Source organism: Gymnoscopelus microlampas (genome assembly GCF_963454915.1).
Source record: "Gymnoscopelus microlampas genome assembly, chromosome: 12".
Classification (NCBI taxonomy): Eukaryota; Metazoa; Chordata; class Actinopteri; order Myctophiformes; family Myctophidae; genus Gymnoscopelus; species Gymnoscopelus microlampas.
The window spans coordinates 24622497-24637265 of record NC_139949.1 but is presented as its reverse complement, the minus strand read 5'-3'; the positions used below and the strand labels follow the sequence as shown (position 1 = coordinate 24637265).

Below are 14769 nucleotides of genomic sequence, written 5' to 3'. Positions count from 1 at the left end.
AACATTGTTGACACTGACTCTTTAACGCTGACTCTTTAACACATACAGAAATTGAAACTGAGCATGAGAAACTTGGCTGCTTATATTATGTACCCGTTGTGGAGAGCATTCATAACATGATGATTTGGAGGTGCAGCTCTGTAAGGGAAACACATCACACAGCACATGGTATCCTGCACATTTGACCATATCTAAACGTAGGCTCTCGCGTTGTGCTGTACTTGTACATCTTACAGTATGTGGCCTCTATAAACGGTCAAGGTGTCTGTCTCTGTGTTTATCCGAAGCTAATCTTGCAAACCTCCCGACCGATCAGTGCTACATTTCTTGTTCACGCTGCCTGTAGGCCACAGAAGTACCACATGTTTTTTTTTAATAGATTTTTTATTTGACTTACATTTATCGTCTCTGTCGGGTGGAAACCTCATACTGTATGTCCAAAACTGTTACTTCGTATTCAAATTCAAAAATAGCAAAAGCAGCAGATCGAGAAGCTCAAAACGCGTTTTGTTTAACACTGTAGTATGAGCAAGTAGGGCATTCATTTACGAAAAAATAAATAAACGTTAGAATATGGAGATAAGAGGTTTCTGCCTGACAGCAACGTTATAATAGAAGTCAATAGGGCTTTGATCTGGCTGAAAGTGAAACCGTGCCCAAATTTGGATTCATACTGTACATCATAGACACATCATACATACATCATAGTTACATCATAGATACATCATAGTTAAATCATAGTGACATCATAGATACATCATAGATACGTTGTAGACAAATGATGTGAGATCCACATAAAACCACAATGTTCCCATGTGGATCTCAAGATGATCTTTGAATTCATCAGGCTCCCGAATGGCACTTGAATGACACTTGCGTGCGTGCCCGTCTACGGTAACGCACCATAAAGTCTACCAGCCATCACAACGTGTCGTTCACCATTACTGTATGCCGCACTTCCAACAGCCTGGACAGCTCTGTGTTTGACAGACATAAAAACAGCCTGGACAGCTCTGTGTTTGACAGGCATAAAAACAGCCTGCAACTCCTCCTTTTTAAGAGGGCGGCATGTGTTGCTGCTCAGCCGCCGCCGAATGCAGGAAACTGTGTCAAAGCTCAAGTGGTTTATTGGCTTGTTTCTTTCAGATATTTGCTTTTATGAGTTTCCTCACTGCTTGACTTTTGGATGAGAAAGGAAGTCCACGTTTTGTGGCCGAGTTAGCAGTCTGTGTCTTTTTGCACAGACCACAGCATACGTTCAATGTTGTCTTCCAAAGCTTGTCAGCCAATGGAGCCGAGGGGAAAGCTTCCTAGTTCATACCTGCACAATCTTGTACCATTATACCAGTGGCTCTCCAAGTGGGGTCCGGGTACCCCCAGGGGTCCTTGAAAGGGTTCCAGCGGTCCCCAGCAAAATGAGTTAATATAGCATCTCAATATTTCTTTACATCTTTTACCCTATTTTATTATTTTGTGTGTGACGTGTTGTGAGCTTATAGAACTGCTTTTTAAAAATATATTTTTTGGGGGGGAATAATTGAGACACAATCTGTAACACAAATCTTCTCTTCTGGGGGCTTCTGGCACAAAATCTTTTCCAATATGGGGGTATTATATACTGTATTTCAACACTGTGAAAGAAGAGAATAAAGACAAAGACAGCAGGGTCATGTACTGTAGCTCAGCCTGGCACGTATACAGAGTGCAGCATGTGCACCAGGACCATTCATCCTGCATTGCAGGTTATGGATAACCTGGGGGGGCATAGTGAGAGAAATGGAGGCAGAATTTAATAAGATACGCACTGGGGGGTTTGTCTTTGTGTGTGTATATGTTTGTGCACAGCCATGCATTTTGTTTGTTAGGTTGTATGGATTGTATATCGTCACATGTCGTTTGGAAACCTCATGTTATGTTCCAAACCGTTCCTTTTTATAATTATTTTAAATTGAAATAGTGACAATAGCTGATCTAAAAGCTCACAAAGCATCGCAATGCGACACGTTGTGAGCTTGTAGATCGGCTATTTTCACTCTTTTTGTGTGACAGTCTTGTATGATAGGGCATTAAAAAAAACATTTAAACAAACGTAAACATGGAGATACACGGTTTCTGCCCAACAGCAAAGACATCTTTACCTGTATTGTGTGTGTGTCTGTGTTCTATTGTGCGGGGTGCGCGTCAGACATGTAGCCTGGGGGAAGGGGGTGGGGGGGTGGGGGGGTGCTTGTCAGGAGCAAGCACAGCATGACTTCACCACAAACTGGGTCCTAATATACTATAGGAGCGTACAGCAGCCGTGATTAGGACGGCAAACAGTGGGGAGCGCGCTGGGAAAGAGACCCACACACGCAGACATGCACACACACACACGCACACGCACGCACGCACACACACACACACACACACACACACACACACACACACACACACACACACACACACACACACACACACACACACACACACACACACACACACACACACACACACACACACACACACACACACACACACACACACACACACACACACGCACGCGCGCGCGCGCGCACGCACATAAACATGTTCCCATTCAACCCCCTCACACCCCCCGTCTCCCTCTGCAGCCTCTGGGTGGTCTGCAAGGTTATTGCAAAACTGGGGTTACGACAAAGTTGGTGGGACCAACACGACTGCTTCCACTGTGGACCGTACGTGTTAGTGTCAAGATCACTGGACTGGAGAGATTGTTTTAGATACCGCTGTGTCATCATGTACTGTGTACTATTTTCCTGACATGGAAGACTTTGTATTTAATTATTTATTTATGTATGCATTTAAAAAAATATATTCTGAAACATGTTAGTATTCTTTGTTATCATGCTTTCATGGTGTGATGCACTCTGTCCACAATGAAAAACAAGTGCTCTTTACCTCGAGAGGAGAGGATCCACACACACAGCCGCCACGTTCCTGTCCTTCATGTTTAAGTCATCACGTACCCCGCTGGCATTTGATTCGCCATTTTGGACCATTTTGTTGGCGACCCACCGTGGCACAGAGCGACAGGGTGGTGGTGGTGGTGATGGTGGTTGGGGGGAGGGCATGTGCTGACTCCCCACTTGCTGGTCGTCCTGTAAATCGCTCTTTTATGGCCCTTGTAATGATCCCCCAGTCGGCAATCTCCACTCCGTCGCACTGCAGATAGAACCTGACGCATTTGGCACCCAACGTCGGGGGGGCTCACAGTACAGTGGCTGCAAGCAGACAGAGAGGCTGAACAAACATGCACCATGGTACCATCGCTGCGTTCACGTTCATAAAAATGCATGCCACTGCACACTCCATCTACCCTAATCCTGATGTTCCTGTATAAAGGTCACGCAAACCACCCTAGGCTAGTGTTTTCACCTTGCCTCATGCCGGTGAAGGCTGACTGAGCCCAGTGGTATATGTCCTCCTCAATGTGAAACACCAATTGCATCATTAGATGTAGGATTGTGCATCCTTTATTCAGCGTCAAGTAAAACGATTAAAATACAATCTCTTAATATTGTCTCTCATATCATAGGATTTTTTTTTTAAACTTGAATCCCAGCGTCCTTATTCTGGGCAGGTTATAATAGCTGCACATTTGGTGAAATTGTGAGATCTACAGTGAGCTTTTATATATTGATTTATTGATTACATTTGGTTGATTGATTGATTGATTGATTGAATACTTTGTTAGCAGTTTGCAAAAAAAAGCACAGGAAAGTACAGTTCAATACAAGGTCTGCTAAGAGAATTTTAAACCCAAGAAAGCCTATGGCTTGTTTAAATTGGGGTCCTTTGTACCCAACTCATCGAAACATTTAATGACAGACACATATACAATACTATGCAAAACATCATATAAACAGTTAGAAATCAAAAAGGAAAAAAATCTACAGTAAAGAAAATATGTACAGTAGGTTGACTATTTTTGGTGAAAAAAAAGAGGAGGGGGGCGAGGATAGACCCCTGGGGGACCCCGGTCAATGAAGGATAAGAGGTAATATTTCAAATTTTTGCCAAATTCTTCTAGTAGAACTGCTGTGAGAAAGCCCCTCAGCAATAAAGAACGTGTGTGTTTTCACTCAATCCTTCTCTCTGTGTAGAATAGTGTTCTTACTGTACACACATACACACTGGTAAACATCATCTTATCTCAATGCCAAAACATTGCAAACTAATGACGTTTCTCAATACCAATAGCATTATCATCATTGTATAGTTTTCTTTGTATGGGGTTTACACAAAACAATGATAAAGGCCACATCATGTTTGCTATCACATCCTTCAATGAGCGATTCATGTAATCATTTATAACAACTTCACACATTTCAGAGACGCTTATATAAGGTGTTTCCATTCCATGACATAAATACATAAATTACTGATTACGAATTGGGAAAATGCAATTAAATATTAATTCATTCAAGACTGATTCAACAGATTTTTGCCCCGGTTGTCCTCTTCTTTCCTGCACATTTTCCTTTAAATGGAGGTAAATTGAATTCTACTGTGGGGGTGCCGGGTGGCTCAGCTAGTTAGTGCACAAGATCCTATGCTCCTTGGCAGCGTGAAGACTCAGGTTCAAAACCGACCCCTATTTCTCTCCTCATTCATGGCCTTGGTTTCCTGTCTCTACAAATAACAAAGATAAATCTTTAAGAAAGAATCCCATATAGAATACTGGGAAATACAAAATGGGACATGCCTAGTATGGTTGCCACATACATAAATAAATAAATACATACATAAAAATAATAAATGGGTGACATTGTCTCCCATTTGTCAATAGCAAAAAAACATAACCATAACCTTATTGCACTCTCAGACAAGAGCAGCAGCTAATTATTAGTACTATTAACATAGTAATTATTACATCTTGGGGGTTGAGACATCATACTGTATATTGTACAGTTCAACATTTCTTTTAGAGGATGGTTGTTCAGTTTGGAATAACTTTACATAACTTTAATTCAACATGAACAGAGCAGGAGAGGTTCTGTTTAGAAGGTCGGATATCATTTTATTTACAGAATGTATACATACAAAATGAGTATGAAATTGCAAACTTTTATTTTGAAAACCTATATTATCTAAATGGAACGGAGCTGTTGAAAATGCTGATTGACCTTTTTTGTGAATGCATTATGTTTTGTGAGAGAGAGATAATGTGCTATGAATATTTCTTGGGTGCATTTACATTCACTGAGCAAATATATCAATGTCATGCTCTATTTAAAAAATATATAATTTAGATACTGTACAAAGAAGACTATACAGTATACACAATGAAATCCTCAGTGTTAATCTACTGTATCCATTTGTGTATAAATGTAACCAAATGGACACTTATGGGTCAATTTGTTATTGACCCATAAATTATGTTTACACCCATTGAATTACAGTAACATAGAGGATTGCTTGACTATTGGTGTTTCTTCTGTATGGTAGACTTAGCGGTGAGGGTACTAACCAACCAATAAAGGTGTGCCCACTAGTCTTACCCCCAATGCCAAGGCGCGTGCGTGCGTGTGTGCGTGCGTGCGTGCGTTCGTGGCGTGGCGTGGCGTGGCGTGGCGTGGCGTGGCGTGCGTGTGTTTACATAATGGCGTGACCAAGAACCTCTCAATGAGATTGGCTAAAACTTGCTGAACAAAACTGGAAACAGAGAACAATACAGAGAAATTAAAGACAAAAGGTTGTGTCACTCCGGTCTGCTTTAGCTGCTTTCTCCATATAATTATATCAGATTAAATGTGTAAACATTCAGTACACACAATACACAATATAACTCTGTACGTGCTAGTGGGGTTGTTTTGGCAGTTATACCCCCCCCCCCCCCATTTTCACCCTCCTATATGCAAACATATTCTCTCTCTTTCTCTCTCTCTCCCTCCCAACAGCCCTCCCTCTCTCCCTCCCTCCCTCCACCTCTCTCTCTCAATCTCATTCTCTCTCCATCTCTCTCCCCCTCTCTCCACCTCTCTCCATGTCTCAATCTCATTCTCTGTCTCCACAGACACATTTAATGATATTGAAGCCCGCCCACTGTGCACGTGACCTTCCTCTTCAGTATTCCTAGCGCGTGTGGCTGAGGGAGCGACATTAAATTGGGATCAGTCAGATTAGAGTATAATATAGACGACTATTAAAGGCTGCAAATGAGAGCCACGGGTTAGTGCCCCCCCAGCATATACCGCCACATTAAGCCTGATTTATATTTTGTCGTACCACGGTGTTGCCAGTTGAAAATAGCCGAGCTTGTAGATCAGGTATTTTCAGACCGCACATAACAGTGGTGGCACTAATGGTACAGAGAAACATACAGAGATGCAGTTTAAGATAACATAAATAAAAAAATAAAATAAAAGAGACAAAACACAAGCATATTTATTTAGCATTTTACAAGCATCGATACTTAGATCCACTTTCTATTCTGAAAGACATTCAAACTAGGCCTGCTCTATTTGTATGTGTTAGTATTAGTATTTCTTAACATTCGGTAGGCTAATTATATCCAAGGCTTTTCCAACATATCACATATCCTCACATGACAATATACAGTGTATTACCATAATACATTTTAATGCGTTGCCACTCTAATTGCTCTTATTTGCTAGATCCCTTACATTAGACGGATAAGCATTAAAAAGTGCCATGGATGTTGAATACTTACTGTAAATAGTAGGCCAGTAGTAGGCTAAGCAGCTTCATCTACAGTAGCGTTATTATTTAATATTTACTGTGATTGGTTGGATGTCACGATTTGACAAGAATGCAGAAGGTATGCAGGAGGACGTGACTTCTGCCGTAGTCAATCATTTCTTAATAGAAAGTTCTAAACTTCTGGTATTATTATGTTCTACCAACCACAAAGTAGAACCAGGCAGTCACTGTGTTCGCTGGCTAGGACTTCTTTGAAGACCCTCCACAGCCTTGACTTGAAAAATGTGGAACGCATAATATTTAGCTTGTTGTGAAGGAATTCAGCAGGAGCTGTCAATGTGTGGCATTATAAACCGCTACTGAATGACGTTCCCCCATCACTGTGTCATATTACACCCACTTAAAGATGTTGTTTTGATGTGTCACTGCTGAACATTGTCTAATAGATATATTCACCATCCCCTTAACTGTCATGTTGTTTAAAACCAGAGCAATGGAAGAATGTAAGTAAAAGTAGCAGTACCACAATACTCTGTTACAAGTAAAAGTCCTCATTCTAACACTTGAGTAAAAGTACAAAAGTATTGGCATCAAAATTTACTGACAGTACCAAAGGAAAAGTAGGCTACTCAAGTGTTTCCAAACTTGTCATACTTTTTTGAAAATAGGCAATCTACAAGCTCACGATGCGACTCATCGCAACGTGTTGTGAGTTTGTAGATTGGCTATTTTCGAAAAACAGTATATAGTAGTAGGGTTTAATTGGTTAATGTATGTTTTCTAATAATAATCTAAATCAATTACTTGTAATTAAAGTTCTTGTGAAGACAGCTAATTTATGCAATAAAACATAATGTTTTTTTATGTTACTTAATTGTGGCATTCTTTTTAAAGGAATTTATTCCTACTTTTATTTATAGTATTTATTTTCAGTATAGTTCATTTTCAGTTATGATTGGCTGTAAAAAAAAAAAAGTTTAAGTAAAGCTATATGGCATTTATTCTCTATAAGTATTTGTTTTAAACTGAGCTAGACCATGCAACAATGATAACAATCACATCACATCAATCAGTTATCGGAATAAATAGGAATAAATGGTATTTGAACAGCTTTAATTCCCAGTGGCTCTGATTTCTAGTGTTCAAGCAACAACATGTATTTCACTTATTTACTTTTGTTCACATCCCAACATTCTGAAGCTCATAAAACCCTAACATTCCCTTCTGGCGAGCCAAATAACGACTTCATTGTGCGACATTTGGCATGCCAAAAATGACTGATTTACACACAACGAGCCTTGTGAGCTTGTAGATCTGTTGTTCACCCCAGAATAGAATAGAATCCTGCGGTTCATATGGTTAACCCATTAAAAACAAAACTCTTAGGATTTAGAATAATGGCTTAGAACAGTGGTTCTCAAAAATAGCAGATCTACAAGCTATTTTTTGAATTGTTTGTAATTGTGTTTGAATTTCTTTTATTAATTTAGATTTTTTTTTTTACTTTTCTGGGGTCCCTGGCACCAAATATTTTCAGATGAGGGTCCGCGGCCAAATATACAGTATATCATTTTGGGGGTCCATGGCACGAAAACGTTTGAGAACTACTGATTTAGAAGGCATTTATAGAATCGGCCTCGGGTCTTTTAAGCAATATCGGCGTATGATGATGACTTGTAATCCTCTCCTTGCCCCTGTGTTTTCTGCAGACATCCACTGTTCCCTCTGCTGGCTTTGCTTTTTGAGAAATGTGAGCAGGCCACACAGGGCTCTGAATGCATCACCTCGGCGAGCTTCGACGTGGACATAGAGAACTTTGTGCACCAACAGGAGCAGGACCACAAGCCCTTCTTCAGTGAGGACCCAGAGCTAGACAATCTGGTGAGTCTCCCCGGGGCCGATCCAATTCTGTTGCAGCTGGGCTGCTCAAAATGAGCTGCAATCCCTAACTTTTATGTCCTACCCGGGAATTTGAACGGGAGACCACATTTTTTATCACTCTCCAAGACAGAATCCCTGCTTGGCCAGGCGTGATATTTAGGTTATGAGCTTCAGGCAGCACTACTTGTCAACCAAGTCGGTGTCCTCCTACCTGACACCAGGGTTGTCTCAGAGTCTCAATGGAAGAGGAGTGATACCACCTCCTCCAACCACCACAACATTTTATTCATTAACTCTACTTCATCGACCGGAGTCAGTGCACAGGTCTATACTTTGCTCCTTTCCTTTTTTTTCTGTACACCAAATCTCTTCAGCAAAAAAAAGCAGATCTACAGTGCAAGCTCACAACACGATGCATCTGTGCCACGTTGTGAACTTATTGATATGCTATTTTCACCGAATGTTCGATATAGGGACGCTAGGGTTCATGTGGTTAAAATAAGTTCCTTATTGCAGCTTTAATACTAAAGCACCAGCAAATTGCTGTCACAAAAGTGTGTCTTTTCCTTCTTGTGCCCAGCAGTCGCCTGCATTGCAGGGATTTTGGTGAACCTCCCTAACTTGATTGAATGGGGAGACGATAAAACATTACAAGCTAATCATAAAATATAGTGCCCCTATCTGTTTACAGGGTGTCTCATTGTTATTGCTGCCAAACAATACCTCCTTTTTCATTTAATCCCCCACACAGCCTCCCCCACACTGCCCCCTTAACACAGCAGCTAGCTGTAATTAAAAATGAGGAGAAGCGGTAGGTGGGCGCTGATCATGTTCTACTGTGAAGGGAGAGGGAGACGTTGGAGAGAAAAGACAAAGACGAGGGGGTAAAGCTGACAAGTGTTGAACAGTCAATTAGCTGGGCATCTGCGTGGTTTATGAGCAGCGAGTGCAAGGCGGCCCTCCCAGCGGACACTAAGTCATCCACAGGACAGGAACGCCATGGCAGGGCCCTGACTGACTGAGATGGGCACCAGAGTTACTGGTCCCCTGATTAAACGAGTCTGGTTTAATTAGCTGATTTATCTCTTCCTTGGCCCAGCACTTTTCAGCCCATTCAGTTGACCTTGAGTGCCGACTTTGAGGGAGAGCTCTCTAAAGTAAGCCATGCAGAGAGGAGGGAGGGGGGGGAGGGGGGAGCATATTGATGGTGTGATATAGATCATGACTGTAAAGACAAAAAAAAAGAGGATAATATGGACTTTTCCATACATTTTGCAGACAAAAACATTCCATCATAACCATCTGTCTCAGTTTCTAATGACAGAGACAGTACAATCTTAGTTAATACACTGTATAGATCAAGCCTGTCTGTATTTTCTAACCCTCAGTGTGAAAGGTTGCATAAAGGTTCACTATTTCCCTGTCATATAAGGCAGCTAATGTATTTTGCAACATTGTACGACTACCTTCCAAGAATATATTCACAGTAAAAATACCTTACCCATGTGCACCCATGGAGGTAAACAAAATTTACAGGCAATCAAAATGATTAAAATTCACAATTCTAATATTTATGGGAGGAGGAAAGCAATATTTTTTATTCCACACCTTTTTGAAAGTTCTGTGGATGTATTATTTCCATTGTATTATTGGTATTCATATAATGTTATCTATATATGCTTTAAGATAATTCTGAGAGTGTAGGAAAAAAATTACCCTTGTGAGATTTTAATTAGCACTGGAGAAGTTTCTGTGTATTAGCTCTGAATACCATGTTCCTTTAACAATAGACGTGGGCTGTAGCAATTATCACAATGCCACAATCATAAGTGGTAGAAATGTTCCTGCCATTACATTTTTCTATTTTATTTTACCATGTTATTTTTGTTTTCTTAATATCTAATAACACATCCCATTCTGAATTAACTCATTAAGCTTGTTAGAAGTTTGGGTGGCACAGTGGTAAATTCCCTGCCCACCACCAAGGAGGTTGTGGGTTCAAATCCACCGTGGCGCATCCGGCTTTGTCGGGTGTCTATGCGAACACAATTGGCCCGTGTTCGGGGGACAGGGAGGGAAGCCGGGCGGGGAGGGTGAATTTGGTCAGTGCACATACTCCTACGGGCTGGGGTGGCACCTGTCAGCAGGAAGTGTTAAGTGGGATGAGTAGGACGAAGACCTCCCGGTGGGGGCTCCTCACTGGCAGGTGAGTCAGTAGGATACAACAGCAGTGACAACACAAACATGTGGGTGGGGAGGAATTAATTGGCATAATGACTAAATAATGGAGAAAAGGGGGGGGGGGGGGTAATTGTAAAAAAAAAAGCTTGTTAGAAGTGCTAATTGAATAAGCTAGCTAATAAATATAAACTGTGTACTGCCCAATATTATAAAGTGTCAAGTGACAGGAAAGGTAGCAGACAAAAATAACAGGGATGTCATGCAACAAATGGTGCGAGCTGGATTAAAATCCAAAATAAGTTTACAACACAGTATTTGTCTGAACAGTGAACACACAATCCAATATTAGATTAATAATATTTTCCAGTGGTTTGGAAAATTGCACGTGGTTAGGATAAGCTTAAATTGTTGCACATATCCTAGAATGTAGATTATACAAAAAAAAATCCCCCCTAAAACAGAATTCATACATAATACACTGGTGATATTGGACAGCTCAGCCTAGACTTTTCATAAACCTGGAGCTGTGCCATGGGTGAATAATGGATGACATGCTTTTTGGAAATATTTACAGTACAGTATCCAGGATGATATTCCAGGGATATGAGCACATCATTTTTGTTTTGCAGCTGTTACTATGAAAAAAGGCCCTTTGGGGTATGAAAGCTCAACAAAGCTCAGTGAACAGTGTAATCAGCAAAGTCCATAGTGCTAGTCTGCAGAACAGGTTTCCAATTTGTGGACATCGTAGAAGCAGAAGGTCCAATTTTTTTTTGTCTCTTGACATTACTTGCGGTTTGGTTGTTTCCAACTTCAGCAAAAGTTGTCCGTGTGAAAGTCTGCTAAATGAATCCGGCTGCCAAAATTGATGCGGAAAGTCTAGCATAATTTAGTCATACTATACTCGAGGTTCAGGGAGTCAAGGTTTTTTTATTGTCACATCTTGTGTATACTGTGAGAGTAAAATTCTTTCCATCTTCTTTTCCCGTCAGATGGTGAAGGCCATTCAGGTGTTGAGGATCCACCTGTTGGAGCTTGAGAAGGTCAATGAACTCTGTAAGGACTTTTGTAACCGCTACATCACCTGCCTCAAGACTAAGATGCACAGCGACAACTTGCTCCGCAATGACCTTGGCGGACCATATTCTCCCTCACAAACCTCTCTTGGCCTACAACAGGTCAGCTATGGATCCTGTATATGTTCAGAGTTTTAGCCACGAGAGAGAGAGAGAGAGAGAGAATGAGGAATGCATACATACTGTACATTCATATTTAATTGACCAGGGTCTATTTACTTGGTCCCCTCCTTTCTTCCCTCTACACCAATCTCTTAGCCGAATATAGCTGATCTACCCGATCTACAAGCTCACGTTGGTGCGTTGTGACACATTGTGAGTGCGAATGTTTATCTATTCTGACATGCCCAGAATAGGGATGCTAGGGTTCATGTGAGTAACCAACCTCCTCTCACCCACAGAGCTTAGTTACCAGATTTCTATAGAAACCAACAGGCAAAGCTGACACCAAGGTTTTTATTGTTTTAAATGTTTCATTAGTTTTTATATTTATTCCATTTTGACTTTATGTTTTCTCAATTTCAGTTAGTTTTTTGCTAGTTTAGTTTAGTTATTTTTTGATAATTTTTAGGTTTAGTGTAGTTTTTATTAGTTTTAGCGTTGTGAGCTTGTAGATCGGTTATTTTCACTATTTGTGACAATTTTTGACAACAGGTAAATGACTTATGTATGAAATATTGACACATTTTCTCTATTATTTTAGTTAGTTTAGCTAGTTTTGTAAACAGACAATGCAGTTTCAATTATTTGTGCATCTTTTTTATTTCATTTAACTAAAATGTTTTGTCAATTCTAGCTTTCGTTATTTCACTAGCTTTAGAGAACTATAATAACCCTGGCCGACACGGCACTGGATAAATTGGGACTGTAGGGAGTTTCATTCAAATGAGGGAGACGAGAGTACTTCACCACAGAGCTCTTTAGGTTTTCTCACTAGTTCTTCTTTATGATCCCTCAGGAACTAATTCAGACCTCCTCTCCATCCATGACCTCTGTCTCCAGCTCTGTTAACCCCTCAGGGATTGTGGTGCCCGCTGGGGGTCTGCAACAGGGCAATGTGACCATGGCAACTATTAACTCCCAGGTGGTATCAGGTGAGTAGACATGTGCACACTGACACACATTCAACGTTATTGTGCTCATTAGTACCATTAAACCACAGAGACCCCTGTTAGTTTGAAATCACATCCAAGGATGTGTTCACTACACTGCGTTGTCAAGATGGGTTGTGGTGAAGACACCCCAAATAATTGTTTGTTTGTAATACAGTATGTGAAAGCATTCTCAAATGATTGCTCAGTGTACAGCTGTTATTAATCTACGTTACAATTAATCTAAGTTACAACTACCAAAAATGCAAGCAGATGACACCCCCATAAACATGCACTTCATTAGAAAACTAGATTCTACAGTCTTGTTTAACCATTTAAGCCCTATATTTTATACAGTGAACTTGTGGTAGTGAACTCGCTAAAATGGATCAAATTGCTTGTAGATTTCTGAAAATGTATGCAATTTTCAGAACTTTTAGCTGTCGGGTTGAAAGTGGTTAATATACAGTAAGCAAGTTTCAGAGCTATTTTGTAGATTTTCAGAGACTTTATTTGAACTCAATGCCATAATAGCCAGTGACAACTTACCAAATTATTTTGAGTATTCATCTTTCCATCAAGCCCTCAACTTAAAGTATTAACAAAGACTTTACCCAAAATGTCAAACAGGCATTCAGCATAATGTCATTGATTTTATTTTGCCTGGTTGTTACAATTGGGCTTACAGAGCCGTGTACATAATGACGGGAAAAGCCAATCATTTTGCCATTCAATAATTTAACTTTAGCTTTAATTCTAATGGGACATAACGGAGCCATGTTCAATATCCTCATGCAGAGCGGCAGGGTGAATGATGTCGAGCCTCTACAATGAAATGTTGTCTTCTGGAAACACCTTTCAACACAAAGTCAATCAATCTCTCTGCCTTTGATCACTAAACGTTCAAGGCTCTAACAGAATGTAATGAAGGGTGTCCTGATCAATACCAACCAAACATTATCTCTTCTTCAGGGTTAAGAGAAGAAACACATTCAATTATCTTTTCCTCTCTTGTTTACATGGTTCATGTTGTCTGGCGCAGAGTTAATAAGGCAATCAAGTAAATGCGGGATCAGACTGCTTCTAGCAGACAGCTCGCTGGTAGAGGGGAAAGCCACTTGATACTCATAACCACAAATTATCCCCTCAGGTGGGACCTTGTACCAGCCCGTTGCCATGGTTACATCACAAGGGCAGGTGTTAACTCAGGCTTTGGCCCCGGGAACCATCCATATCCAGAACTCACAGGTGAGCTGCTGAGCGTCTGTCTGTGTTTTGTCCAAAATAATTCTCTCCCACCCCGCTGCCACGATTTGTTCTTTTAAAAGGGTCACTTTATGTGATCATGGAGGAGGTCCCCGCAGGCGTCCTCCTTCCACTGTCTCCGAACAAACCCGCCTGCTGACACACAAAATGGAATTTGTTCCCATGATATTAAGGACAATTTGTGAAGATTATAACTGTGAAGTTTGACTGCGACTGCGGCTCTGTGCATAATCTCTTACGAGGATTAACACCAACACTTGCACGGTGCCAGTTATCCTCAGGGGGCGACGCATCAGAATCAGAATCAACTTTATTGTCACATCACAGGTTTACAGTGTAAAGTGGATGAAATTTGTTTTTGTGCAAGCTCCATCGTTTCTGTTGTTTTCAGAAAGAGAAAAGAAAATAACAGGGAGGGGGAGGGGCAGGGAGAGCAAGGAGAATAATCAAAGATATTTACATACAGTACACAGCATAAGCCAGCAGGTGCAGTATGTAGACATGTGGTAGGACATGTAATGTGAATAATTACAGACATAACAGGAACTGTGTCAAATGCATATAATATAAAGACTTACAACATGCACTGATAC

At 40.7% G+C, this 14769-nt stretch overlaps 1 protein-coding gene across 4 annotated transcripts in view; it reads left to right on the top strand.

Annotated features, from left to right (window-relative positions):
* The window catches only part of LOC311057984 (homeobox protein PKNOX2-like), a 91223-nt gene that overhangs the window by 64345 nt on the left and 12109 nt on the right, over window positions 1-14769 (top strand). For all 4 annotated transcript variants that reach the window (XM_084075214.1, XM_084075216.1, XM_084075217.1 and 1 more), the window contains 4 exons: window positions 8391-8562; window positions 11736-11921; window positions 12778-12913; window positions 14061-14158. In XM_084075214.1, coding sequence (XP_083931340.1) covers window positions 8391-8562; window positions 11736-11921; window positions 12778-12913; window positions 14061-14158 — 592 coding nt within the window. The remainder of the gene's footprint in view (window positions 1-8390; window positions 8563-11735; window positions 11922-12777; window positions 12914-14060; window positions 14159-14769) is intronic.